Here is a 27,418-nt window from a genome sequence, read left to right on the forward strand (position 1 = left end):
GAAACTTGTAAAAATCTTAGCATTTTGTTTGTGATTGCTGGGGAATGAGAGGTTTGACAGCCCATGGCAATGCTAGGTGGCATTTCTCCAGGACTGGGCATGCTATGATGCCTTGGCCACAGGAACAGGAAAGCTCTCCCTGAGTGATCTGCTTCTTATTTTAATCAAATCGGGCAGCAGTTTTCCATGATCCTCACATTAGTTAAGAGATCATGGAACAGCATCACAAGGTTTGGGTCAAGATGCCATTAAGATAGTTTTTCAACATATCACATCACACACAGTCATTCTTTTTTTTTTTTTTTTTTTTTTTTTTGTGAATTTGGAAGACTTCAAAAGAGTTTCTTTTTATAATAAAATGCACTTAATAGCTGTGTTGATGTTTAATATTTGAAATCCAGTTTAAAGTGTTTGATTGAAAATTTTAAGCCCAAGGCTCTATTTAAATAAAACAAAAGCAAAATCCCCTCATCTTTGATGCTGACTGTTTATCAACTTTTTATGCCATCAGCTGTATTCAAAGGAATATTGCAGAACAGCCACTGTATCAAATGGAAATACCAGTGAATAAAGATGGAGCCAGTGAGTTGCAATAAAACAAAAATCAAGATAAAGCATGACCATAGCAATTTGTAAAATCCAAATTAACAATTACAGCACTCATACACAGAATGTTATTAAGTTTAAATTACTCTAAAATTTTTTTAGGTTTGGTGAAACACCAACCTTTTCAGCCAGTGAGAAAAAAATTCAAAAGCAATCATAGTCCACAGAATTAATGTGAAGCCGAATTTCAGTGTAAAAACTACTTGAGTTCACAGAAGTCTAGCCCAAGATGAGATGAAGAATTCCAGAGAATTGTGTGGAAATTAAGTTCTCCAACATGTTATTGTAGAAACACATAAATAGGTTATTTCCAGAATTTCTGGGAAAATACAGAACTGCTGAAGTCTCAGACCTGGAAACTGCTGACTGAAGGTGTTGCAATTCTCATCAGATTTATTTTGGGAAGACAAAGTCTGGTAATGACAGTCAGGATGAGGATAGGAGGCCTGACAAGGACTGCAATAACTTAGTTCAGCAGCTGGCTGTGCTCACAAAGTACATGTGTTTGCGACAATAAGTAACTTTCTTTTTTAGATGCAGCAAAAAATAGTCTCCTGCTTTCCTTCCAAATGAAAAACCAGTGAAGGAATCAGAGCATTTAATTAACTAAGAAATCCAACAAAAGTTCTTTTATTTTCTTTCATTGCAGAAGTAAGGCTTACAATGTGAGGTTACATTTAATATTACATACAGTAAATTATTAAATAAAACTAAAAAATGAACTGTAATATTTTCCATTTTCAAACTTTGAAAGGGAAAAGTCTTAAATTTTTGCAATCTTTTTTCTGATTTTCCTTGCAAGCTCTTTGGGTTTGCAGAAGAAGAAGGTGCAGGTGAAAGATCTTATGTGGCAACAAGAGATGAAATTCTGAAAATTCCCAATATTTTGTCAGAACTTTGTGGAGACTAAACTCTTTTCAAGAAACTTTTGGATTTTCTATAACTTTATATTTCAATAAAGAAGGTGGTCCATAGAAAATTTTCTAGTAAACTGCAATATGTTTTCTGGCATGCAAGACACTGCATTTGTTGCAGTACAGTACTAGGGGTACTACTTTACAAAAATAAAAATAAGCTGTGCTTTTGTAGACCTGCTCCCCTCCTGCCCCAGGCATCTCTCTCCACCCAGGAACTTTATCCTCCTTCCACAGAAACTTCTCCTCATTCAGTGCGCAGGGACAAAAATGTTTTACAACAAGCCATTATTCTTTTTATCTGAGGTTTGTTATCACACACTACCCTGAGAACATCAACAATAAAAAAATGTCGATAGCAGTTGTATGTACTGATACTGGTCAGCTGTCACAAAGCATTCAGCAGCAGGAGATTCACCTTTCCCATCATTCAGATAAGAACTATTGACTGTAAGAGCTCTTATTAATGTGCAATGTAAACCTGGCATTTAATACAGCTCAAATACAGCTAGTGGATAGTTAGTAAGAGTTATCAAACACTATTTGCTACTATTCTAGCAATCTTTTCAGGTGAGTTCAACAGTCCACCCATATTTAAAAAGGAGAAGCTTTATCAGTCCCTCTTTCCTCTTGACAGCCCCTTTTACAAGAGCCATGGAGGGAGGTGGTTAAGTGGTTTCATGTGCAGAGGAACGTGCATCTTCTGGGGCGTCACGCAGCACAGAGCGCTGACCCAGGGCGGTTTCGGGTTTCCCAACAGAGCCGTGCTGGGAAGGCACTGCTGCTAAGTGACCGTGCCAGTCAGAGCAGAGCTGAGGCTTTCGTGCTATACTAAACCCAGACCAGGCCCTGGCAGCATGACCTCATTAACCTCATGACTCTTGATCTCTCAATTATGTCCAAGTCTCCACTCACTGAAGAATTTGGGACAAGTCTGGCTTCAACACTAATTTATTTATTTCCATAAATGATATATTTACATTGGCTTGGAGGTCAGCATCTTTTTTTTTAAAGACAGTCACACTTAGAAGAGATTATCTATGTTTTTGAGATGCCTTAATGGTCTAATAAAACAGATGCGGGACAGACAGTATTGTGGAAGGAAATTTAACCTGGGAATTCTTTTACCATCCAGAATTTCAGCCAGAAAACCAAAATGTATGTGTTTGAAGTGACACTTGAGATTTATTGCAGTCATGCAATTATATTAACTAGTCCTGCCTAAGCAATGAAAATTCCCTTGTTCAGAAAGCAGCTGAAATATAGAAAAGAGCTAAGCTGTAGGAAGATATCAAACAGGAGCATAGACAATAACAGTGTGCAAACAGAGGGAGATGATAGCTCTGTGCTTACAGAAGTTACACACACTACTTATAAACAGCAGAACATTTCTCTCTGATCCCGTAGGAAGGCTCTGGATCAATGCTGGTATCTTAACCCTGTTACTATTTCTTCTGCAACCCTTGGTGTCATGTCAAACTTAAAACAGTCACAAAGACCTTTGCTTCTTATTCTGTCCTAGTCTCACACTGGATGCAAAACGTTAAACACAAAGTCAGTGTGAATTTAGCAGAGAAGCCTTCTGGCTATTGCTTCAGAGCTTCATGTACTTCTTACAAATTCTCTCCAAGAGAAGCTACTGCATTTTAATTTACAGAAGTACCTGAGCAACCTTGGATCAAGAGATTTATTTTTATTAAAGATTTTGCCCAGAGAGGTTATGAAGTCTCCCTCACTGGAAATATTCAAGAACCTTCTGGATGCAATCCTGTGCTATGTACTCCAGGATGACCCTGCTTGAGCAGGGATGTTGGACCAGATGACCCACTGTGGTCCCTTCCAACCTGACACATTTTGTTATTCTGTGATTCTGATTCTGTGATTAAAGTCCTTCTAGATTTAGGCATGCATATAAATGTTCAATGGCAAATTGAAAATCAGGATTTTTCATGACAGTAAAGACAGACAACTTTTTGTTAGAATGGAGTGGGTAGGAGTTAATTCACATTAACCTATGAAGATATTTCTAAAACTAAGTGGCGATACATTGATGTTTCTCTGATTTTCAGTGTCACTGAGGTACTTTTAAAACTGCTGCCAACTGTTATTCTTAAACACATTACAGTTAGCAGTTGCCAAATGAGCAGGAGGAGCACTTTCCTAAAATTTATATAGTAAGATGTATCACATGTTTCACAGGGAAAATCCATCCAACAGTCAAAGAAACACTGATCATGTATTCAGATTTATTTGGTTGATTACACAGTGAGTGTTTACCTTTGTGTAAGTATGTGGTATGTGCATTCATCACTGTCATCATTAACTGCACTCCAGCCTGGGCAGGCGGAATCTTGAATTCCATTCCACGTCCTTCATCATCTGGTTTGTCCACACTTGTGCATATCTTCCAGTCCCAATAACAAGAGATTTTCTGTAGCTCAATTAAATTGTTTTTTTCTTCATTTGATGGACCACCACCCTTTATTGGATCAGATGAAATCACTTATCTTGCCAGTGCACCCACTAGTGTCATTGCAATTCCCTGTGTAACAAGCCTTAATCAGCAGCAGTAGATGTTAGAATCTGACTCTTTCAGATTTCCCCAGATTTGAACGGCTTTCTGTACTAAAACATTAAATATGCTTAAAGTAAGACATCCAGCGTGGTTTTCATGTGGGGGGAAAAAATTAAAATAAGAGAACTACAGCACTTTGATTAGTGTCTAATACTGCAACTTCCAAAAATGTATCATTCCATAGATGGGCTATAGTCTCTGGTCTGTGTTTAATAAATGTCAAGGAACCAACCTGATCTAGAGCCAACTGCACAAATATGGAAGATGGAATGGTTTAGTACAAAAATTTACTGAAGATTAGATAAAGTTAGATAAAACTATGCTCAGTCATAGAAATCAAATGTTCCCTTAGACATTCTTCTGCATTGACAACCTACTTTATTTACTACCAAGGATTATTCCCATAAACATTCCAGGATCACAAATTCTCACAATTAAACAGCATAAGAATGTCTTCCTCCCTTTGAGTTGCTGCAGAGCCCTTCTCTGGGTATCTGACTCTTCCCATGACACTCTTCAAAGACCTTCATTGCCTGGCACCCTGGACTCTGCTCTGGGTGCTGTGGGCAGGCAGTCTCCTGGAGCACTGCTAGCTTCCTGGCCTTTCCATGGATCCAGTCTCACTGGCACAGCACAGGAATCATGAGCAGCCCCAGTGGGAGGAGCTGCTCAGGGAGCCAGAGCATGGTGCACTCCATGGGAGTACTGAATGCCCCATGGGAACATTGTGCACTCCATGGGAACATTTTATACTCCATGGGAACATTTTACACTCCTTGGGAGCATTGTACACTCCGTGGGAGCACTGTGCACTCCATGGGAACATTGTACACTCCATAGGAGCACTCTGCATCCATGGGAACACTGTACACTCCATAGGAGCATTGTGCACTCCATGGGAACATTGTACATGCCAGGGAACATTGTACATTCCATGGGAACATTTTACACCCCATGGGAACACTGTACAATCTATGGGAACATTGTATATTCCATGGGAACACTGTAAACTCCATGAGAGCACTGTGCTATCCATGGGAGCACTGTGCACTCCATGGGAACACTGTACAGTCTATAGGAACATTGTACACTCCATGGGAACTTTGTAGACTCCATGGGAACTTTGTAGACTCCATGGGAACATTGTAGACTCCATGGGAACACTGTGCACTCCATGGGAACACTGTACAATCTATGGGAACATTGTACATTCCATGGGAACACTGTACATTCCATGGCAGCACTATGCACTCCATGGGGGCACTGGGCACTGCAGGGCAGCACTGTGCAATCCATGGGAACATTGTACACTCCATGGGGGCACTGTGCACTCCATAGGGGCACTGGGCACTCCAGGGGGAGTGGTGGATGGGCAGGAGCTGCCCCAAGGCTTCATCACAGCAAGGCGTCCCCCATGGAATCTCAGGAGAAAGTACCCTTGATGTACCTCATAACAAGTACCTCCTAAACAAAGACAATGAGAAATGTTCTTCCTACCCCCAACTCTTTTAATTGCACTTTTAATGTACACACAGCAGATCTACTTCTTGGGAAGGATTCTTCCTAGGCTGCAAATTATGTGGAAAACTGTATCCTTGGGGCTTGTGTAAACTGTATCCTTTTTATTATTCAACTCTCAAAATAGGAGAGGCCTTAGGTAAGTACATACCCCTGCTCACTACTTTTTCTCATACCAGCCTTTGCCTGTGGATTTCACTCTCTGAAATGCTTCTCATGTGATTCCCATGGGTTTCAAAGGTATGATGAGAAGATTTTATCTTTATTATCTTTTCTACCATTCAAAACCTGCCAATCACTTTCTCCTTCTTTCCTGAGTAAACCTGGAATTTTATAAATCATTATCTGAAGAGAAATACCAAGAGGGAAATAAAGACCGCTATTGATACACTGCAGTAATTTCAACAACAACAAAAAATTATTGGTAATTATATGGCTAAGAAAAGAGCAAAAATAGGTTACTTTCAACTGATTTAAAATTCTGATACTGTTATTATATTGGGAAACCTGTTAAGCCCTCAGGGACAGATCCATTGACCTCTCCCACAGAGAAAAAAGAAAAATGCAATTGGCCCAAAATTACTATATCCAGTCAAGTGATGTGAGTACCATAGTAGTCTTCAAATGTAAACATGGGTTTCTTCTTTATTTTAAGATAATAGGTAGAAAAGCTAAGAAAGCAGTTGGTGATAATACTGATTCTGTTAGTGTTCACTGAAATTCCAAGCCTGCAAATCTCCTGGGAAATACAAGACTGGATTAATTCAGCAGTGACTAGTGATGTAAGAAAACAGCTAGGAAGGTCCAGGTCACCAGTCCAGTGAGAGCTACAATCAGGTTACCTTCCTGAGAAGGAAAACACTTCAAGCTGACCAGTCACATATTTTCAAATATCAAAAACCACACTTGAAAATTCACCACCTTCTCAAATTTTCTGTGCTGAAATGGCTGACACCATTGTGAGGGATATTGTCTTGGCTCAGTCAAGTGAAGGGGATGAGGAAGTTGATTTTTCCCTCAAAATCACTGTTAGAACACTGACCTGTATTTTGTGTCACTAAGTCATTCGCTGCATTAACAGGCATAGCTGTCTCTGTGCTGAAGCATGAGCTAGCCACACAATTAGAAGATCAAGTTGATAACAAAAATTAATAAATACTTGTCACTGCTTCCTAGAACAGCTCATTCTAGTTTGGGTGCTGCTACTAGGAATTAGATGTCCTTGTATCCAAGAGGAATGCATCGTTTGCTCCCATACTGCAAATCAAATGATGAGCACTTTTAAATAATGACCTCAAGCTCCCACTCCTCTACTCTCAGCTTCTTTTTGCAAAGAATTTTACCCCATAATCATGGCCTGTTAATTACTGTTACATCATGTGAGAAGTAAGGCAGATGTCTGAAGCATAGTTTTAAAATGAGGGTAGGTGTGGAATTCAATCCAATATGGTTTAGAAGTTTACAATGAAAACTAGGCCCACCATTGGGGCTCTCAGCTCTTCATTGCCAGCTTCCTTGGCAACTGGAGCTTAGTCATGAGCCAAGGAAACATCCATGCAGCACTGTAAATATCACATGATCTTCCAGCAATTCCCATCGCTCACTTCTTGACACCTAAAGTCAGCGGGGTTCAGGCAAGCAGCTCCAGAGAGCAGCGCTCCTCTGCAGGCTGGGCACCAGATTTCCCTCAAAGCCAGGGGTCTGCCTGTGCTAACAACAGCACAGCTGCATGCTGTGAGAGCAGCTGGTGGCCGGGTGAGAGCCAATAAATAAGGGTCTGTCCCTCCTGCGGCAGGGGAATGTGATAGCGGGGAGCAGACAGAGCCAACGGCACCCGCGAGGATTCATCCGCGTCACCCAAAGGTCAAGAACCAGTCACAGGTTATGGCTTCAGCACATTGCTGTCACCTTTAAAATGAGTTCCCTCACACTGCAAGAAAAAACACAATTAATTAGTCAAGAGGATTTCTGTTTTTCACCGTAGATACCTCCAAATCTGAGCCGTAACATCAATTGTTTCAAATAATCCTTTGTGTCAGGGTCTTCCAGGAAATGGAATAACAAAAGAGCAGAGCAGGATTTTGACTGAGCATTTGAAAATATGCTAATTGTTTTAGCCAATTGAAGATTAAAACAGAAATGCAGTATTTACCTAATTCAAGGTATTTCCATCAGTAAATATTGAAAAATCTTCAGAATAAAATACCGAAATTATACTGAGGCTTTTTTCCCAAGTTCTGAGACTGGTTCTGAATTACACGTTAAAGCAAATAATGAAGTACCGCATTATATTATAATGAATATTATATTCTATTCATTGCATTTATATTATAATCAGACCCAATTTTTAAGGGTTTTTTTCTTTTTTTGTATAGAGTTTTCTGCATTCAAACATATTTCCTAAAATTTGCAGTCTGTTTTCCACTTCATTCTCAAAACATAATTTTAGAAACTAAGATTTTAATTTTTTTTAAGTTGCAATACTTATAATGTAAATACAATAACTAGTAACTCTATTAGAAGTACAAATGTAAATTTTCAATGATCCTTCCAAAAACTCATGGTGGGTCCACTATACACATCAAAGGCACACCTGTTTCCGTTTATACTTTTTATTGGCAGATTTAAATATGCTAATAAATATAGTAGACAGTAAAGACAATACAGAAGAACCAAGCGATGTTCATGCAGTGATAACTGGAAGTAAATGCACTTTAAACAGACTAGTGATAAACCAAATACTTATGAAGTGGTGCATTCAGATCTGATTTGCACTGCTCTAACTGGACACTGTTAGTTAGACACAGGAATTTTTTTTTAATTGTGAAAATTCTATTTTCTTTTCACATTTGCCACCTTGAAATCTGAGAAACAGCCATTGGCAGAAACATGCAGTTAGTATTACCCTGAAAAATAAAAGTCACAAAATGCATGGAAGCACTGCCTTGTTAATACCTGGAGAACACTGATTTGATTATGCCTCTTATCTCTTGTTTGTAACATATTTTGACTACATAGATCTGTGCTTTTATTTATTTTTTACTTGTGATTTCTTTCTTTTAGACATGTAAAATACATTTATAATTTCTCACGTTACATCCAGGGGTCGGATTTCGAGTTCTCCTATTCTGGTATGCCTCCCATCCGTCTTGTATTGCAAAGTTATGTGAAGACTTTCAATTCCTCATATCCAGTCCTCTTCTCAGATTTCAATAGCAGCAAAAGGGCCATATTCTCAAAGCCGTAAGACTATTTCTAGGTAAACTTTAAACTAAGATACGTCAGCAAGTTGGAACCACAAAATTAAATTACATAATATTCTTATCAGAAAAGGATAACTATTCACTGACAAATAGATATGATCAATATAAACTTGAATAGCAACATATTTGTGGATTTATTTCAAAGGCTATCTTGTTTAAATGATCTTCAGAAATTCTTTCATAATGCAAGTAGAACTAAATGCCTGATGCAAATGATTTCCTGTGTTTGCTTAGATTTTAAAACAAAATTGCTTCATTACTGCTTGTTACTTTTTTCTGTTCATTTACTATAGTTATTCAAATAAGGGTTGTCTTTCTGCTCAAAGGTAAAATGGGACTAAAGGCAAGTGGTCTTACCTCTTCTCCCCTTTCCTCTATAAATTTGATTAAACTTGTATGGATTTCTTGCAAGCATCTGACTCCAAAAAAAGCTGTGGTCACTATATGTAAAAGTAGGAAAAGTACGCCAAAGGGCTTTAAGGCTCCATATCCCCATCTTAGTTTTCATCTTCTGAAATGCAAGGACAACTTTACAAGCCAGTGAAGAGTTTTGTCACTTGAGTAGCAGAGCTTGGGGAGGAACTTGAAGATCCATGGATGCATGTAAACCCATCCGGAACTGGGTTTGTGTCCAGGTCTCTCTACCAGACTACAGTAAAAATTATGCTGAAATCTCATCCTTGGCCAATTGAGAATCTGCAGGACTGTTTTCTATTACTTGGGTGGCTTGCATTTAATTTGGGGGAAAGGACCTTTGGGGCTGCACTCCACAGATCGCTGCAGCTGCTGCTACTGGACAGTGCATCTTCCCTCTCCCCATTACCCTTCCACAACTAAGACTCTGTCAGGCTGGGTTCTGACCAGGGTTTTCTTGGCAGTTTGTTGGATTTATCTTCTTCACAGAGCAGTGATGCCATGCTAGGTCATGGATAAGCCCTGATCTCTCATATAGTTGGATCCTGATGACACATAATCAAATGCAAACTCAAAATTCCATGTAATTATTACACAGGGATAATTTGTCAGTATAACACAATTTCAGTTAAACAAAAAAGGCTGTGGCCAGATATAGGATGCAACTATAAGAAACTGCACCAATGAATGCATAAACTTCTTTCAGTTAATGGCTTGACATGACCCAGTCCAAAGGCTCAGGAACATCCATTTCTTGGAGCTCAGACACCTGAATTGTCCACGGAGTTGCATGCTGAATGAGACACAGTTGCTCATTGCTGTTGTTAGAAAGAATTTGTTTGATGTGAACTCTAAAAATAAGGAAATCCCAAACTCTAACTCTTTTTGCAGGTTTCCTGTGAAAATTGGCAATGTATGATGTTATGACACAATGTACTTTAACTGTGTCATGGTGAGAAGAATTCCTGACATTCCTGATAATGGCAGCTGGTTATACTTAGGAAAGAAACACATCTTGTTTTTGTTATTCACCACTGACTCTGGGGAGGAAGACAGCATCTTTCATACACTTACAATTGGTTCAAAATTAAATTCCTTGGAATCAAAAACATTGAATAACTTATGTCAGTGTCTGACAAGGTAATGTATGAAGGACACAGTTCTACCTTTAAAATTAATCATCCTTAAACAAAACAAAAATAATTTGATGGCATACTGATCTCCCAGACACTGTTAGTCTTCTACAGCAAAGAGAAAATGAAAGGATTTTAAACAGTTTATAACCATAGAGGGAAAAATCCGTCTGAGGGGAAAACAAAACCAAACCATCACACAGCAAAAGCTTTTATCTCTGGCACTGGCAGTCCCTCAGCTAGTCCTTCACAACTTTGGATTCAGGAAATCAGGGATATTATGTGAAATGCAGCAATCCACAAGCAGCAACAAGGTCTTAGGTACATGTGCAGACTTGTCTGAAGGTGCCAAAGAAATTAAATCACATGAGTTTAGGCAGCCAGGGTCAAGGGAAAAGGGAATTTACAACTTCAGCATGTGTCAAGCTTGCTCATCAAAGTTATTACTTTCTCCAATTACCTTTTCTCCTATAGACCTTCTGCAAGAAATGGTGCCTCCACTCTGGCCTCAAGGGTAGTTGCTGAACTTATAAAAGCCTGTGACAGTCATCCTCACACAGCCTTTCTAAGCATTTAGAGGGCATTTTGTGACCTTGTGATGTGTGGAAGACACATAGAAAATGTGTTTGGGTCCAGCTTGCCTAAAACATACCTGTGCCTTTAGGGCTCGCTATTAGCTTGTGAAAGTCACAGTAGGGAAATGACATGCAGAAATGTAACCATGGCTGATTATCTCATTAAGAATAAAAACTTTAAATCATGAAGTAATAAATTCTAACCTTACTGCAATAAAACATTTGCAAAGTAAACAACACACGAAGCATGAATATTACTGGATGATTTGGACATAATTTATAATTAACTTATTGCTGGCAGCACCATATAAAATGAGACAATATTCAACACATTCAAGGCAACATCCTTGTATGCTCTAAAATTAAGAATTATAAAGATAGTTATCCCAGAATAATTATATCAAAGTTTCACTGGCACTTTGGACAAGTCTGTGGTAACACTTCAGCTTAATATAGTGACCAATTTAAACTAAACATTTGTTTAACATATTGTCATTTTGCAATATGGATTTAATAGTATGATCTGTAATCTTGGTGGTTTTCATTAGTCTGTAATCTTTTATTGTAATTTATCTAAACTATGTAAGGATTAAGATTGTAGGACTATGACCAGCATACTAAGGTCAAGTCTGTTAGAAAAAAACACAGAAGTTTCTATATTAACAACTTCTTTGAAATGTGCTGCAATTTATAAACATTACTCAGGAATGCAATTATTTTTCAGTGCCATGAATTTCAATACAACTACTTGCAAATATTGTATGAGAGCAAAAGTGTTCAAGGGCCTTTGATTGCAAAATACAGCCAATTAACCAGTGGGATCGGTTCCCTAGACAGTGGGGAGTATCTACTCCTGGTAGTCTTTAAGAGCAGATAAAAGAGGATCCATCCAGGACACATGGAGGTGGAGCTGACCCTGCCTTTTAACAGGGATCTCGATTGCCTTGTGCTCCAGGGTTGGCCTTCCACCGTTCCTTGTTTCACTGCACTCCTTCCTTGACCTGACCCTTTATCTGTATTTAGCTTTCAGCTCATTCTTGAAGCCTCAGCCACCCTTACACTCCAGAAACCACACACATTGACACAATGAACTGGTGTAATACTCCTATTCTGCAAGTGAATTATTTTCTTTTGCTTGCCTCTTCCTTATATTTTAGGGAGCATACACTTCCCCATGTGCCTGCATGGATATGGGTAAATTCCAACCACCAGAAGGTCCCACTCCTGACTAGCCTTAAAATTACCCCAAAATAAATGTCTGGTGACAAATGTTCCTTAATAAAATTGTATGGGTACATCTCACAATGTCATCTCACAGCTGTGATGCAGTGGGCAATAGCTGAGACTGTACAGTACACAGAGGTGACACATTTTTTTCTAAAATAAAAGTATGAGTAAATATCTAACAGCAACACTAACTTACATTATGTCATCAGTTTTGAAGAGGAAATTACTCCATAGATTAATGAGGAATTCTGCATGGAAGTCAAAGTTATGATGTAGTCTTATAGCATTAATCAAGAGCTAAATGTGATCTGACCTACTTCAAACAGCCCAGCCTTTAACAGAGAGAAGATTAAAAAAAGGCAGAGTATGAGAGTCCATATTTATCGCTGATGTAACACCAACAAAGCCAACAGAATCCCTTGAAGTTCTGAGTGCCTCAGAGTACCACATGGCAAGTGCCACAGGTCATCTCTAATCTGCAAGGTATGACGGATTGAAAAAGCAATGACATTTTCCGCTCCTATTTAGGAAACATTATACTAAGAAATAAAATCTCATAAGACTGTATTCCAGAAAAATGTTTGTTACCATGCAACAATGGATGTATCAATTCACTAAACAATTTTACAAGTTCGAATATGAACTCATTCTAGGAAGTCCTCTGGAATAAACAAATCATAAGGTTTTCTAGAAAAACTGATTTTTTTCTATATTGTACACAGTAAACATAATTATATTTTATATAACTCTATTGAAAAAGTAGTGAGAAATTAAACAGGCTATATTTTATTTTCTCAAAACCCTAAAACTTGGAGATCATTCATCCATCTGATCAAGTCAGACTTATTAGGCTGATCCCCAGACACAGTGATTCCCTCTTCCTTGGTGCTGACACCAGACACGATAGTGTTCCCAGGCCCCCCTGGAGCTACGTTCTAAAGAGAGAGACATTAATAAATAATGACTGGGAAGAGAACACATAAATACCTTTTAAAAAATTAACAAACCTTGATTTCCTTGGACACATGAGCAATAAGAAAAAACCCAGTGTCTTTTTAGGAAATACCTCTAAAAATTCCTTATTCATGACTTGCTTCACACTCCATGACAAGGGCCACTATTTTCTTGTGATGTTGAGAAGTGTCCACCCTGGCCAAAGTTCCTAGCCACTGACAGCCCTTCACATTTAGCATTTTCAGTCACTCTCATCAGGCTCTCTTAACCCAAGGGCTGCATTTCCAAAAGAACAAGACCCTTGCCAACAAACTTGAAATTCAGCAGTCCCACAGAAGGGGGACTAAAGGAGCTGTTACTTTCCCACTATTTCCAGAACAGGTCTGTGTCACACTGTTTACATCATGCATCATTCATCTGCTGTGATGAAATGTAACCCTGTGTTTTAAAAAAAGACTTCTGCAACGGTGAGGATACTCTATCTTTGTGAGAAGCATGTCACATATTTTCCATAGGCATCAACTGCTCCTGCTTCTATTTAAATCTGTGTGGCCCTCTTCAGAGGGCATTATTCCCTCCAGGAAGCCCATTCAGAAGGTGCTGAGCAGAAGGAGGGGAGAAGCCAGGATGGCAGCAGACAGCAGCATGGCTCCCGAAGAAAAGCCGAGCGCAGCTCCTGTGAGAAGGGCTGTCCACAAGATCCGGATGGCCAGCCAGGTCTTCAGCTTGGCTCGAGGCTGGCAGCAGTGGGCATCTGACCACCATGGAAAGCAAGAGCAAGAGCCCTCTGGATGGGTCCCCACTGCAGAAAGCTCATCAGCTCAGCCTGTACAAGAAAGTTCCTTTGAAAAATGGCAAATTCCATCTGTCAAGAGGGACCAAGAAAAAGGTGATGAAAAATCCTTAGCAAAGGATTCAGTGACAATAAGAGATGCTGAAAAAAAATCAAGGGAATCAGACGAAGATCTCAAAACATTCAGCATTAAAAGCAAAGAGGTGACCAAAACAGTTGTCAGCAAAGCCTATGAACGAGGAGGTGATGTCAGCCTCCTCAGTGAAAGATACGAAAACAACAACAGCAGCTCCGAGATGACCAAACTCAAAGAAGAATCAAATGCTATTGACAAAATTCTTAGCAACAAATTACCTTCAACCATAAGGAGGAAGTGTTCAAATGTAGTATCAGAGATGACCAAGGGCTGGGAGAAGATGGAAGACGAGAACAAAGATGGGGCCAAGAGAGAGCTGCTGCTGAAGTGCCGTGATGACAGCCTGGATGCCCAGGACAGTGGCTATGGGGAAGCAGAGGACAAGCTGGAGCAGGAGGACAGTGACCAGGAGGTGACAGCTGTGAGGATTAAACGCCCTGTCCCATCTCTGTAAGTAAAGCATCTTCATTACATCAACACAAATGGCAGAAGGGCACAGCTTTCCATGAGGAAAATGGTGGGGGTGGGAGGATAGTAGGAAGTGGTCAAAGATAAACTATTATTCTTGATTTAGAAGAAATTAATCAAAATTCAGGAGACCTTTCGCTTATCACTCCTGTGCTTAAGTGCTTAAGTTACTCAACAACATCGGACTATGTACCTAATACAAGGTTAGGAAAAAAGTTAGGAAGTTATATTTGGGACATGTTAATTATATTTAATTTTCACACTGGATTTACTAGTTCATCAAATTACCTACTTATTTTTTAATACTTCAGTCCATGTTTCAGAACTTTTACCTCATCAAGAGCCTCTAGCTATTCATTCATCTCAGAAAACGTTGTCTAAATCAATATATTTGACAAGTAATATTTCCAAATTCTCATTCATTATTTTGCTTAGTATTAATTGTAAATACTCTCAGGAGCAATTTGAAGTGAATGTCCCAAATTAATATAGCAGGAATTACTTTCATATACTTCTTAGCAAAAGTTGGAATTCCATGAATTTGGAATCCCTCAATTCAAAGAAAGGAAAATCCCACAGTATCTTGGACCACAAGTTCATACCATATCCCAATCACATTTTCAGAAATTAAAAACTGGATCAGCACTGATGATGAAAAACTGATGAAAATGCCATAACAGTCTTTGTGATCCCTGTGCAGACAGGCAGGCAGGCTGTATCATGGTCACTATTTTGGTTTTACACCTCACTACTGATGAGCATTATCATGACCATTAGGCTGTGGCTAACACACTTATGGATTTCAACCATGCAGTACCTTTAAGCACAGCTATCTGAACACACACTCCCAGAGCTATTTTAACTATTCAAATGGAATTAGAATGATGCTTTGCTGTACAGCTGAGCAGTCAGCTCCTGTAAGAAGAAAATGGTTAACAGCCCAAGTGAAAAAAGCTCCCCAGAAACCTAGGGCTTGAAAGTTTCTGGTACCTGCTTTTGGCAAGGACTGTGTTCACCATCCTTTCACAGAAGTTATGACCTCAAAACAAAGATTCCAAATATACAGTGGAAAAAAGATACATTTGCAGCACTTATCTGTAAACAACTTCAATTAAAACAAAATTTTTCAGTTTCAAATGCTATAGTAGAAACCAACTATCTAGCTTCCATTAAACCAACTGTCTTGTAGACCAACTATCTAGCTTCTGCTAAACTTTTCTTATATTTTCCTCATATGCATAATTTTAGTGTTACTGCCATGAAAAAAGATTGATATGCCATATTTACTGTGATCTAAATTATTGAAGTAACACCCTCTATGTTACGTACAGCTCTTTCTTGCACTGAAATTGAACACAGAACTAATTTTCTGCACTTATAGTGCTGCTATCAGGACTGAACTTTTTTAACTATTCATTTTTTAAAATTTATTTTACAGCCTCAGAACATAATATTTCAGCCTGCTACATTTATGAACCTTTCAATGTGGTTTAATCTTCTTCAAAAAGGCCATAAGTACACAGTTGCTAAAGCATATCACCTATTTTCCTCTCCACATTCCAGGAAAAAAGCATCTGTACAAGTGTTTTGTTTTCCTCACATCAGCATCTTCATTATTTCCAGCTTCACTGCTTACTGGAATAAGGTTGCTTCCTTAGTAGACAGCTTGTTGACTGGCATAAGAGACTCTTCTGAACTCTTCTGTTCATGGTTAGAAGCAAAAAGTATGCAACAGAAGGGATATGAAACTCAAAACATTAAAATGGGATTCATACCTTTCTCCTACAGACAGAAACAGGACAAATATGCTACATGGACCTAATTTGCCTAAAAGGTCAGGTCCTAAATCCTAAATGCATTTAGGATGTCATCCTGGTAAACAGGTTAACTTAGTTGATTGCTGGATGTAAAGCACTTCTTAGAATGGGTAGAAGTTCAAACCTTCACTTTGGTGCACAATCCTTTGTCTAGGAGAAGTAGAAACATGAGAAAATGCCTCTATGCGTACACAATTCATGTTTTAAACCTATCATTAAGCTAAACAATGGCAAAAATAGCACTTCAGCAACTAGAAATGGTTAAATTACAAGCTGCATTAAAAAAGTAAGGTTTTTTTCAAGCCCATGTGAGGCACAATAAAAGCAAAAGGATAGATAAGATGGTTTTCTGAACCACTGAGAAGATGATTTGGATGAGGAAGGCAATAATAATCTGCTAGAAAGGAAAATTAGTTTCAGTGGAAAAAGGAGGGATTACATTCTAGACCACTAAATTAAAGTAAGTAACAAAGACTGCACAACCTCCTGCTGTCTCAGTCCCCCTCTCCTCTCCGCTCAACCTGGGGAACCGAAGCTCTAGGACTTTGTCAGTGCTCATGGTCCCCGGAGAGAAGGGGCAGCAGCTGGCTGTGGCTGAGGAATAAGCCCTCCATAATGATATCTACTCATAAACTCCACTGAGACTGAGGACATCACTTCTTCAAGGTAATTTTGATTCTCTTAGGATTTTTTTTCCCCCAGCCTTAACTGATAGCTTCCACATGGAGAGCTAGTGGAGCAATCTGAGCTTCAGCTGGAGTTCAGACTGTGCTGGTACAGGGTTTCTGTGACTTTTGAGATAGCCATAGGCTTCAGGAGACAAATTCCTTTGCATAGCCAAATCCTGTGCCCAGAGTTCCTCTGACAATGAAGGCACAATTCAGGTGAAGGGACAAACGATCACAGCTCTCCCTTTCTCTGTATGACAATAGCTTATGTAGAGCAGCATTTGGTTTATTGTTGGGAACCAAATTGCCTAGATTTACCTCACTAGTATATTTTAATGCTTTCCTGCCAACACCTACCTGTTAGCCATTTACACAAAATTACAGGTACAGACATGCTGCCTACTCTCAGGATGCTCTGTAGTCACACCACAAAAGAAAGGTGCACTTGGCAACAGTATGCTCAATTCTTCTGATGGTTTTTCACCAAATTGAGAGGGAAGAGTATTTTGGAGCATTTTAAACACAGTTCCTCAATACAGCTAAGTGAATCTTAGGGCAACTCCACAGCTAATAAGGTAGTGCAGCTCTCCTAGTTATTTTCCTATCCCTGGCACTTAGTGTTTGCAACTCTTACCCTAGCATAGCCCTGCCCAGTACTGGCCTGATCTGGTGCACTGATCTGAGCTAGGGACACCTCTATGACTCCTATTCTCTATTTCAACCAGCTTAGTAGAAAACAAAGGAATGTCCAAACAGCAGGGGGACAGAATTTTCTGCAACTTTGCAGCCCTGTGTGTTGTTTGCTAAGTGCATTTTGATTTTCTAGTGTTAATATTCAGCTGACATTACTGGGAAGGTTCCAGAGCAGCCTTTTGGGGAGTAAAAATATTAGAAAACAAATTACTTTGGCACAGTCACGGCACAGCACAGTCCCAACTGAGTTCAGTACATATACATTGACAGGACGTGGACAGCACAATGACTAGCTCAGACTATGTATAGCTCCCCCACAACATGTGAGATTGGCCACAAGAGGATAGAATGTCTGTCTGGAATAATCCAGAACTATTACACATATTAAAAAATAAAATCTCTCAAGGTCTTTCCTTATCCTTTGTCCTTGACACTTTCAGGATTCTACCCTACACATGGGAATGTGAATTTTGGATTTCAACATTTGTTCAGAATCATGTTCCAAATACAGAAGCACAGACAGAGCTATGACACTCAATTAAGTATTTGTTGTTGCTGTAATAATTGATATTTATTACAGAGGACATTTTTCTAGGCACTACCCTCTAGTTTTCAGCCAGGTTTTCATACACCTACAGCAATCAGCAATCACCTTCAGCCAGGTCATACACCTACAGCAATCTCTAACCTCAGGGCAGGCACACTTCAGGCTTGGCTAAGCAAGCAGGAATGGGGAACTGCGTGACTGACCAAAGGTACAGAAAGTGCAGGTGATCAGCAACATACTGTTTTGTTCGCTTACAGAATTAAGTCATTCTGGTACAAAGTTTGTGAAAACACGCTCAGAGCACAGCTGGAAGGTGGTAGTGTAGACAGGATAAAGCTGTAGTCATGGAACTTGCCTTTGTATGCAAACTGAATGCGGACAAACAGCCTCTAGAGAACTAATTTAGAAGTGGTGAACTCGTGCCACCTGGTGGATTCCAGCTCACCCCTAACCCACAGAAGCCAGTTACAGCAGATTTCAATGAACAGCAGAAGTGTCTCAGGAAAGGAGGAGATGCAAAGCTCAGGAGTGTTTCTGTGTCTTTCAGCGCCAGCCGGCTGAGCGAGGAGGCGCGGAGCAAGGCGCGCAGGAAGTGCAGCGCCGTGCACAGCCTCAAGGACAGGTGGCAGGAATGGGCCGACCAGCACATCATAACGCAGAAGCTGAACCCCTTCAGCGAGGAGTTTGACCACGAGCTGGCCATGTCCACGCGCCTGCACAAAGGGGATGAAGGGTATGGCCGCCCAAAGGAAGGCACCAAAACTGCCGAGAGAGCCAAGCGAGCTGAGGCGCACATCCACCGGGAGATCAGGGACTTGTGCTTCATCATTGAGTCCATGGCCAAGCCGCGGCCCGATGGCAAGATCCAAGTCACTTTTGGGGAACTCTTCGACAGATACGTTCGTATTTCAGATAAGGTTGTCGGGATTCTCATGAGAGCCAGGAAACATGGGCTGGTGGACTTTGAAGGAGAAATGTTATGGCAAGGAAGAGATGATAATGTCATCATTACTTTATTAAAATAAGTTAGGCTATAATCAGAACAACTTTGGAAAACTTTTCTCCTCTTCTCCCTTGCCATTAGCATTTGCACATTTTGAACATAAGGTTCCCTTGTTCACCACATAGAAAAGTGTATTTTTTGTAATATGTATTTTATAACTAGTGCATGAAAACCCAAACACCCAAATGGACTTCATTTTGTACCAGAAGTGCTTTCAGGACAAGTTAATTACTACATAAAAAATAAGGAGAAAAAGCTATATGGAATATAAGCAGCTGATGATAAAAGTCCATAGCAATATAAATAGCTACAGGAATATGAAACATAACAGATCAGAAGCTGAATAAGAAAATAAACTCAGACAAAGGTTTTGATCTGAAAAATGCTCTTGTGCATGCACTTTCTAATTAATTGATTTAAATACCAGTAAAATTACCTTATTTTAATACAGAATCAAACATACATTTTTTTTCTTTTCAAGCACAATATGTAACTATCACTGCAATATTCTCTTGGTGATACAACTGTTGACACAGCTTTCTCTTACATGTCACATAAAAAAACCTTTTTATAAATGGGGTTTTATATATTTATTGTATTTATATAACTAATTTTTTAGATTATTTCATATGTAAACTTATGGAGTTTGGAATGTAATGAATAAAAATGTTTTGATTAGATAGCTACCTAAAAATACCTCCTATATAATGTTGTGCAATGTCTTATCTGATTATCTATGCTGATACTGTTCTTATAAATACAGAAAAAAATAATGCGTAACATATAAAAACTAGCCAGGTACTTGTACTTTTGTATACAGCAAAAAAGTGACTAACATCATCATCTTCCATTGAAATGTACCTCTGTGAAAAAAGAGGTAACTTTTATATTCATAACTTTGAGGAAAATGTTGTTCCACATTACACAGAAATACTGACATACTTTTACAGTATTTGCCATTCCAATGTCACTAAAATAATGTATTTCAGTCCAGGTGATGCTAGAGAGGACTAGGTGCTAATGAACTAATAGTTTTAGGACTTAAAATTGTATTATTCACAAATCTGAGATCTCTGTAAGGTCTCTGCTACTTGCTGGATTAGAGAGATCAGTTTCTCTACCACTGTAAAAATAGCTATCCTGGTAAAATGTGTGTACTTCACAGGAAAAGCATTTGTTTCAGAGCAGATGCCTGGGAAAGTAATGAAAAAGAAGTGTTTTTTTCTCCCATAATATTCTTTCAAACTGAAGAAACAAATATCTTCTTAGAGAAGTAGAGGTGTATTAATATCTTGTCTCTGATTATTGCTGTCTTATTACGAGTACAGGTACTCCAGTTTGAAGCTTCGTTGTATAAATAAACTAAATATTTTTTAACTTAATGATACAAGAACTGACTACTACATCTCTTCTAAATCTATGCAAATCATTAATACTTAGGCATAGTTATATTATATGACTCTACAAAAGAAAAAATTGTAAGATGGAATCATTGGAGATTATTTAACGTTTTCCTGAGATCTCTTAGACTACTCAAGCTGACCTACAAAACTGATGTCTTAGTGTAATACTTACATATAATAATTTTTACCTGCATATTCTTACCTTATTCTTTACATCTTTATATATTGACCTTTTATAGCTGTCTAAATTGTCTTGATAAAATTTTGTTGTCAAAGGAATGCATGAACTCCTTAATTATTTCCTGGGTTATTGTCCCACACACTAGGAAACAAATACATGTGCACATTCAATGAAGTAAAATATCAGTAAGTTGCTTCAAAATATAAGCATACATATATTCTCCTTTTCATAGGCTGTTAAAATATTTCCTCTGAAGGTTTCTCTGTCCAAAGCACCAGAAAAAGATTTCAGAGTACATGGCAACAGACCTTATACAAAACACCTGCACAAAAAATACACACTAAAGGCATGTAAGTGTTAAGTGAATTAAGCTCATCGACTGGTAGCTCACTGCAGGTAATTTAAGCCTCCTATTCAGTCCTCCCAGCGTTAAAATCTACACAAAATAAACCAAACCCCTAACTTTATCCTATTCTTCCCCTCAAACTATTTTATTTCCAATCAGATGAGAAAATCACAGGACATAACTAGTATTTTTTCTCATAGTACCCTCCACTATTTACCTTTTTGTCAGCAGTATCATGCAAAATTTCTGAAATAATTTACCATTTTTGTCAAAAAGAAATATTAAATGTTGATATAAGTAATGGTGCTTGGAAGCATTTCATGTAGGTTATATGCTTTAGAGCATTTTTTACATTAAGTTGTGTGACAAATTTATCCATGGTGTGGAAGATAATAAATCTGACCTCACCAAAAAACAAAAGCAAAAGTACTCCCTGAACTACCCACCCTAACTCTCCTACTATACTGTGTTACATTCTTGTGAAACTAGCACAACCTCTGCCAAAATTAAATATTTTAATTTTAAAATATTTTAATTTTAAATATTGAAATATTTAATATTTAAATTTTAAATATTAAGCAGGTCAAAATCTGCTTGATTAAAGCAGTCTCTGTAAATTTTTATTTATGTCCTGCTTTCCTAGTTCTGACCTGCTTTGAAAATAAAACCTTTAACCTTTGAGACAATGAGCAACTCTCAGCTATTCTCATGATAGCTTGTAGTTGCACTTTCTTTCCTAAATACTGTATTCACTCCCACAATGTTTTACTTGAAACAGAGGTCCTGAACTCTCCTGTCGGAAGCTAGTGTTGGTTTTGCACATCCTTGGTAGTGAAAAAATTCTATCTTCTTCTGTAGCAACTTAGATACATTTTTCATATTCTAATACAAAGTTTAAGTGACAGCATGAAACTTGTATCAGAAGAAATAAATTTGACTTTTACACCTTTGTATTTTTCCAAGCCTTACCACAGTGGCTTGAAGTGAGTGGAAGGTTCATTGGACGTGTACCCCACCCAGCAGAAATCAGCTCCCTCCTCCACAGCAATAACTCCTTCTTTACAAACGTTTCTGTACAAGCAAAGTTCAGTAATACAGCTCATTTTTAAAGCAGGGGAAGGCTATTGAAATAAAATGAGCTGTAGTGAAGAGCCTACTGTTCATGGTGATATGGTCAATCATCACTCATCACAGAACGGATACCGGCAGGCCGTCCTCCCACAGCCATTTCAGCTGCTATGTACGCATTGCACTGCCCCAACATCTCAACTAAAGCCACTGCTGACACCTCAGGGCACGGAGGAGTTTAGCATTTAACAGCACGTGTCATTAGCAGTGCAATTATCACAGGAGAAAACGAACTACGATTACACAGCTGGTAAGGTAAGCAGGACAGCAGAAAGCAGAGCAGGCACTTCTGCAGAGACAGCCAGCAGGACTGGCTTGCACACACTACTAAGTGTACACCATTCCCTCAGCTGGACAACTCCTCTCTCTGCTACAGAAGCACAGTGTAGCTCTCTACCACTGCAATAGAACATACTCTTTAAGAGGAGAAAGAGGAGTTTTGTTCCCTTACTTGAGCTCCAAATGGCAATGACAACAGCAAAATACCCTGATGACACTTGCTGTTTTATGGAGAACATATCAGTGCGATTTAAGATGCAAATACTGAATGAAGAATACAAGATTATTTTTTTATTTGAAGTCAAAGGAATAGTCAATGTTCTTACTCATCTTCCAAGAGCAAATTTTATGCATACATTCTAATTCCCATACCAAAAAATAACTCTAATGCAATATAAACAGGTGAGCAGGAAGATGCAAGCACAAGCCCTAAGCCATACATTATGACCTTTCTGCAGATTACACAAAACAGTAACTAACAGATATAGGATTTAGAGCAAAAAGGTGTTAATTGAAAAATTCCATGTTTGGATCCCAGGTACCCAAATAAAAAATCAAGTTACTCAATGAATCCATCTAAGTATTGGATGCTGAGACACGCTCTTCTGGCAGTCAGCTCCAGATAATGGGTCTCATAAGCCTTCAGGGAATGTCAAACTTTCAATGCTTTACAATCACAGAAGCAAACCTTTCCAAGGAAGATGGAAAGGAATTCTACTGCAGAAAAAGGATAATGAACTGAAGGCTTCTATGTGCGTCATACAGAAATTAACTATACCTCTGATAAAATTCATGGTCTTGCCTAAATAGACATGCACTACTTTCTGTAGATCCTTTACACAGTCAGTTGCTTCGCCAAATATTATTGCTACAGTCACTTATGCTTTAAATCAAATGTTCTTCTATTTCTTAACCAATTTAGTATTTTATAAGCATGATTGCTCATGTATTGCTAACTAAACATTATCCTTTATTTCTACTTTTTTGTTTCCTATTTGCTTTTCCAAGACAGCTCCAATACCTGGCAACATTCAGCTACTGAAGACTTTTGTGTGCTTTCATTTAATTATTCAAATTATACTTATAAATAAAATTCTTCACACCACTCTCTAAAAAACTAAAATATGCTTTATTTGCAATATGAGATTAGGATAGAGACCATGCAGTTGAATTAACGGTTTTATCAGCAAGGACGATCTGAGACTTTTCTTTTTCCCTCTCCTTCTTCAAAATGGTTGAAGACAATTTATTTCATTCCCATTGCTTTCCATGGGGCCTTAAAAAGCCCCAGAAATGCCAAAAAAGATGAGAAAATGCATCCTATACATTCAGTTGTTAAATGAACAGCAAAACCCAGCATTTGTGCTTCTATGTAAACTTGACCTTCTAAATAAACTCCAACTCAAGTTTATTTTTACATATATTTAGATTTATTTGCTATACATCACTGTGAGCTTATAGTACTTGAAATCCATTACAGGATTTTTTTTTTGTTGTAATAATCAGTTGTAACTCCACAAAGACAATAATACTGCTGTGGAAGACCAAAGGGGAGAAAAGCCATTTCAATTTATTTACAGTTCCTTATTTTGTAAACATTTACTCTACACATGGTACTAAGTTCTAAGAAGGATAAAGAGATATACATAGAGCCAGGAAACAGAGCCCTGTTTTTCTATTCATATTGAGCATTAGCATATTATGGATGAAACATCTGCCCTTTCTCGTTACCATAGCAGTAAGCTGTCTTCAAATAAGTTTTTTTTTTTAACTTTCCAGAAATGTAAATATTTTGAAATATACAACTACATCTACTAGCCAACCCATTTGGCTTTTATTCCATTTCTAGAATAATTTAAAGTGCTATAAGCAACCCGTCAATCAACACTTTTCTATAATAACAAAACTACTTTAAACATTAATTTACAAGATAATATACAATGTTTGTCTGAAATAGCTGAAATTTCAGCACAAAGTCAGTCACTGTCACACTTAACAGCAATTTTTTTGTTCTTTTTTGTTTTGGTTTTTTTTTTGCAGAACATAGAATAAAAGCTTTGAAACAAACAGTTTTGTTCAGCTGTTATTGCCACAATGGCTTATCAAGTTTTCTACAAAAGTGAACAAGAGCTACTGGAACTGTATTCTAGCCTGTCATTTATTTTTTGAGGTCACATGACAGTAAGTTTGCATATTCCACAAGTCTACTGAATTACAATATTGTCTACCTATGATACATGATGTCATTTTAATCAGAGCTGGTGCTAATTGTAAATTTACAACATAGACCCACTCAAAAACATCACAATTTTTTTTTTCTTTGGACAGGAATAAGCTATATTCTTGGAGCTGAAGTGCTACACGGCTACAACAGTATAACAGTATATATCTGACACTTTATGTTGAAGAAAGATGCATCTGTTTCTGTACTTTTAATGCCCTACTATAGCTACAAATTGTTCACTGAGTTTTGCTTGCTTTAGCCTTTTAGTTTTTTGGAACTATCATATTCTTACATTCTCTTGCTATTCCGTAAGTCTTTGCCACTTAGCTCAATATTGTCAGTATTTGTCCCAAACCTGCAGATCATTAACAGCATGTGCAAAACACTCTTTAAATACAATCAGCATGCAGCTACAACACATATTAACTGACTTTTTTCTACACATGAACAAGAAACAAGACAAGTGGCACTGTTGACTTTGGATATCTTCTAACTTCACCACGTGTGTACTGGGGTGCATTTAGAAGGAATGCTCAGCTTCTCATCCATTTGTGGCACCACTTGAATAACCCATCATTGGTCTGGACCAATCTCTGCAGTGCTGCTGCCAAATACCCACACGCAGCTTTCTCAGAGGTTCACAGAGGGCAACTTCATTCATAGACATAATTTGAATACAAAAATAATAAGCTATATTCAATGAAGCAGCCCCCTAGCAGGATTGCAGGAAAGGTGTGTGTGGGAAACCTGGGAGGCAACTGTAATATGGATAAGAAAATTTTGCAGGCCACAAGGCTCAAAGTAACTAACGTTAATTTTTAGTCCACAAGGTCAATATTTTGTAAAAGAGTCTATAGCTTAGAAAAAGTATGATAGTATATTACAGATGCAAGAGCATGAAAAAACATCTGCTATTTAAAAATAATAACTAATGGCCACACTGAAAAATTAGAAAAAAAAACCAAAACAGGTAAGTAAAATACATTATATTGCTCCTAGGGATTTTTAAGCTGCACTGATTCATGTCAGGTTTGGGACAATAACCTGTAGAAATAGTGAAATACTTATTCAAAAGCCCATATTTCTATGTCTTGAATAGTGAAGTCTTCTCGCTTAGAAAGTGTGTGATTCCCAAATGTTTTACATGAATGACTTCTTCCATGGTAGAGATCACCATCAAGCCAAAGAGCAAACTCTCCTCTGCAAGACACACAATGTATTAAAGCAAAAGACTGAGAGAATAACCATTTAATCCATCAATGCATTTTGCACTCAAAATTTAGAAATGAGAAGGAATTAAAGGATTAGTTTTTAACACAAGTACCTCATGGCTGTTAATAAATTTATGCTACAAGGATTTCATTTTTTTTTACTATTTATTATTAATTTGGGAATATCCCCTCTTGCAGATATTTTGAAATAAGCTAACTAGAGGTTTTCAGCCTCTTCCATTTTTATTACAGAGATGACATAACAGCACTTTCATATCTAAAGAGAATGCTAGTAACAAATAAGGAAAACATCCTAGAAGCACATGCACCTTCATGGGCAGGAAAAAGCCAGGACATGACAATGATTTCTGGAGACCCTGACATGTTTTGGGGTGGCTCAGCTTCAATTCAGCCCTCTTCTAGTTACACATAATTGTCACATTTACATCCTTCCACAATCATATTTTGTGTCCATTCTGAATACAGGAGGACACATATGCAAATCAAGCATGGAAGGCATCATAACCTTGCAGGGCTGAAGCTTTATGCCACATTATGGGGAAGACAAATCTCCTGTTGAAGTTTTGTCAGCATTGGAAGCTAAACACCTCACATACTAAAGTTTCCTGGCTGGTAACTGTTGAGTCCTAAGCTACCAAACTGAAGTAAATTCCAATTTTTCTTTTCAAAGGTGTCTAGACAAATCTTTAACAGATTCTAACTGCAACTTACCCTCCTCCACCAAAAGCAAGAGAGTCCATGTCTCCTTTAATGAAGAACATGTTGTCTCCTGTCCACTTAAAAACCTAAGGGGAAAAAAAAAACCAAAACAGACCAGCAAGTAAAAATATCTGAACTTTTCATTTTGGCAGAAGGGAAACCAACCATCATTAAAGACAGACTATGGATGGGTAGAAGTCAGTTATATGAAGTTGACACACAAAATTCAGGAAACATCTGCAGACAAAAATTCTCTGACATTTTATGCTAATTAAAATAAGATCATTCCAAACCAGGTCATTTTTGAGCATCAAAACTCCTACACAATGAAAAATACCAACGAAACATACTTAGATTAGATGATATGCCCCTAAAAAGGATGTAGTTTATGAATTTTCAGACATGCACCTGGAAGACTTTAAACAGCAGAAAAACCTCCAGTACAATTAAAGAGTTGAATGTGTTCCTCAGCATGCAAACACTACCAATTCACTCTGCACTTAAAGATTCCACAAAAAACTAGTGTGAGGAAATTTTTTTTGGGCCATCTTGTATTATTTTTCAGATTTACAGTTAGGTTTATTCCTTAAGGATTTTAAGATCATGCACTTGGGGTGGTGGT

General features: G+C 38.1%; 2 protein-coding genes across 13 annotated transcripts in view; one reads left to right on the forward strand and one right to left on the reverse strand.

Moving 5' to 3' along the window:
* Positions 1 to 13,285: 13,285 nt before the first annotated feature.
* Positions 13,286 to 20,171, forward strand: ABRA (actin binding Rho activating protein). Its single transcript, XM_058018496.1, has 2 exons — positions 13,286 to 14,558; positions 18,849 to 20,171. The coding sequence occupies exons 1-2, from the start codon at positions 13,675 to 13,677 to the stop codon at positions 19,324 to 19,326; spliced, it is 1,362 nt and encodes a 453-aa protein (XP_057874479.1). The 5' UTR covers positions 13,286 to 13,674; the 3' UTR covers positions 19,327 to 20,171.
* Positions 20,172 to 24,048: 3,877 nt separating this feature from the next.
* OXR1 (oxidation resistance 1) overlaps positions 24,049 to 27,418 on the reverse strand; it is a 349,896-nt gene continuing 346,526 nt past the window's right edge. For all 12 annotated transcript variants that reach the window (XM_058018412.1, XM_058018404.1, XM_058018486.1 and 9 more), the window contains 2 exons: positions 26,809 to 26,882; positions 24,049 to 26,065 (listed from right to left, as the gene is read on the reverse strand). In XM_058018412.1, the coding sequence (XP_057874395.1) occupies positions 25,930 to 26,065; positions 26,809 to 26,882 (210 nt within the window). In that variant the 3' untranslated portion in view covers positions 24,049 to 25,929. The remainder of the gene's footprint in view (positions 26,066 to 26,808; positions 26,883 to 27,418) is intronic.

This window comes from Melospiza georgiana, chromosome 1 (assembly GCF_028018845.1).
Source record: "Melospiza georgiana isolate bMelGeo1 chromosome 1, bMelGeo1.pri, whole genome shotgun sequence".
Classification (NCBI taxonomy): domain Eukaryota; kingdom Metazoa; phylum Chordata; class Aves; order Passeriformes; family Passerellidae; genus Melospiza; species Melospiza georgiana.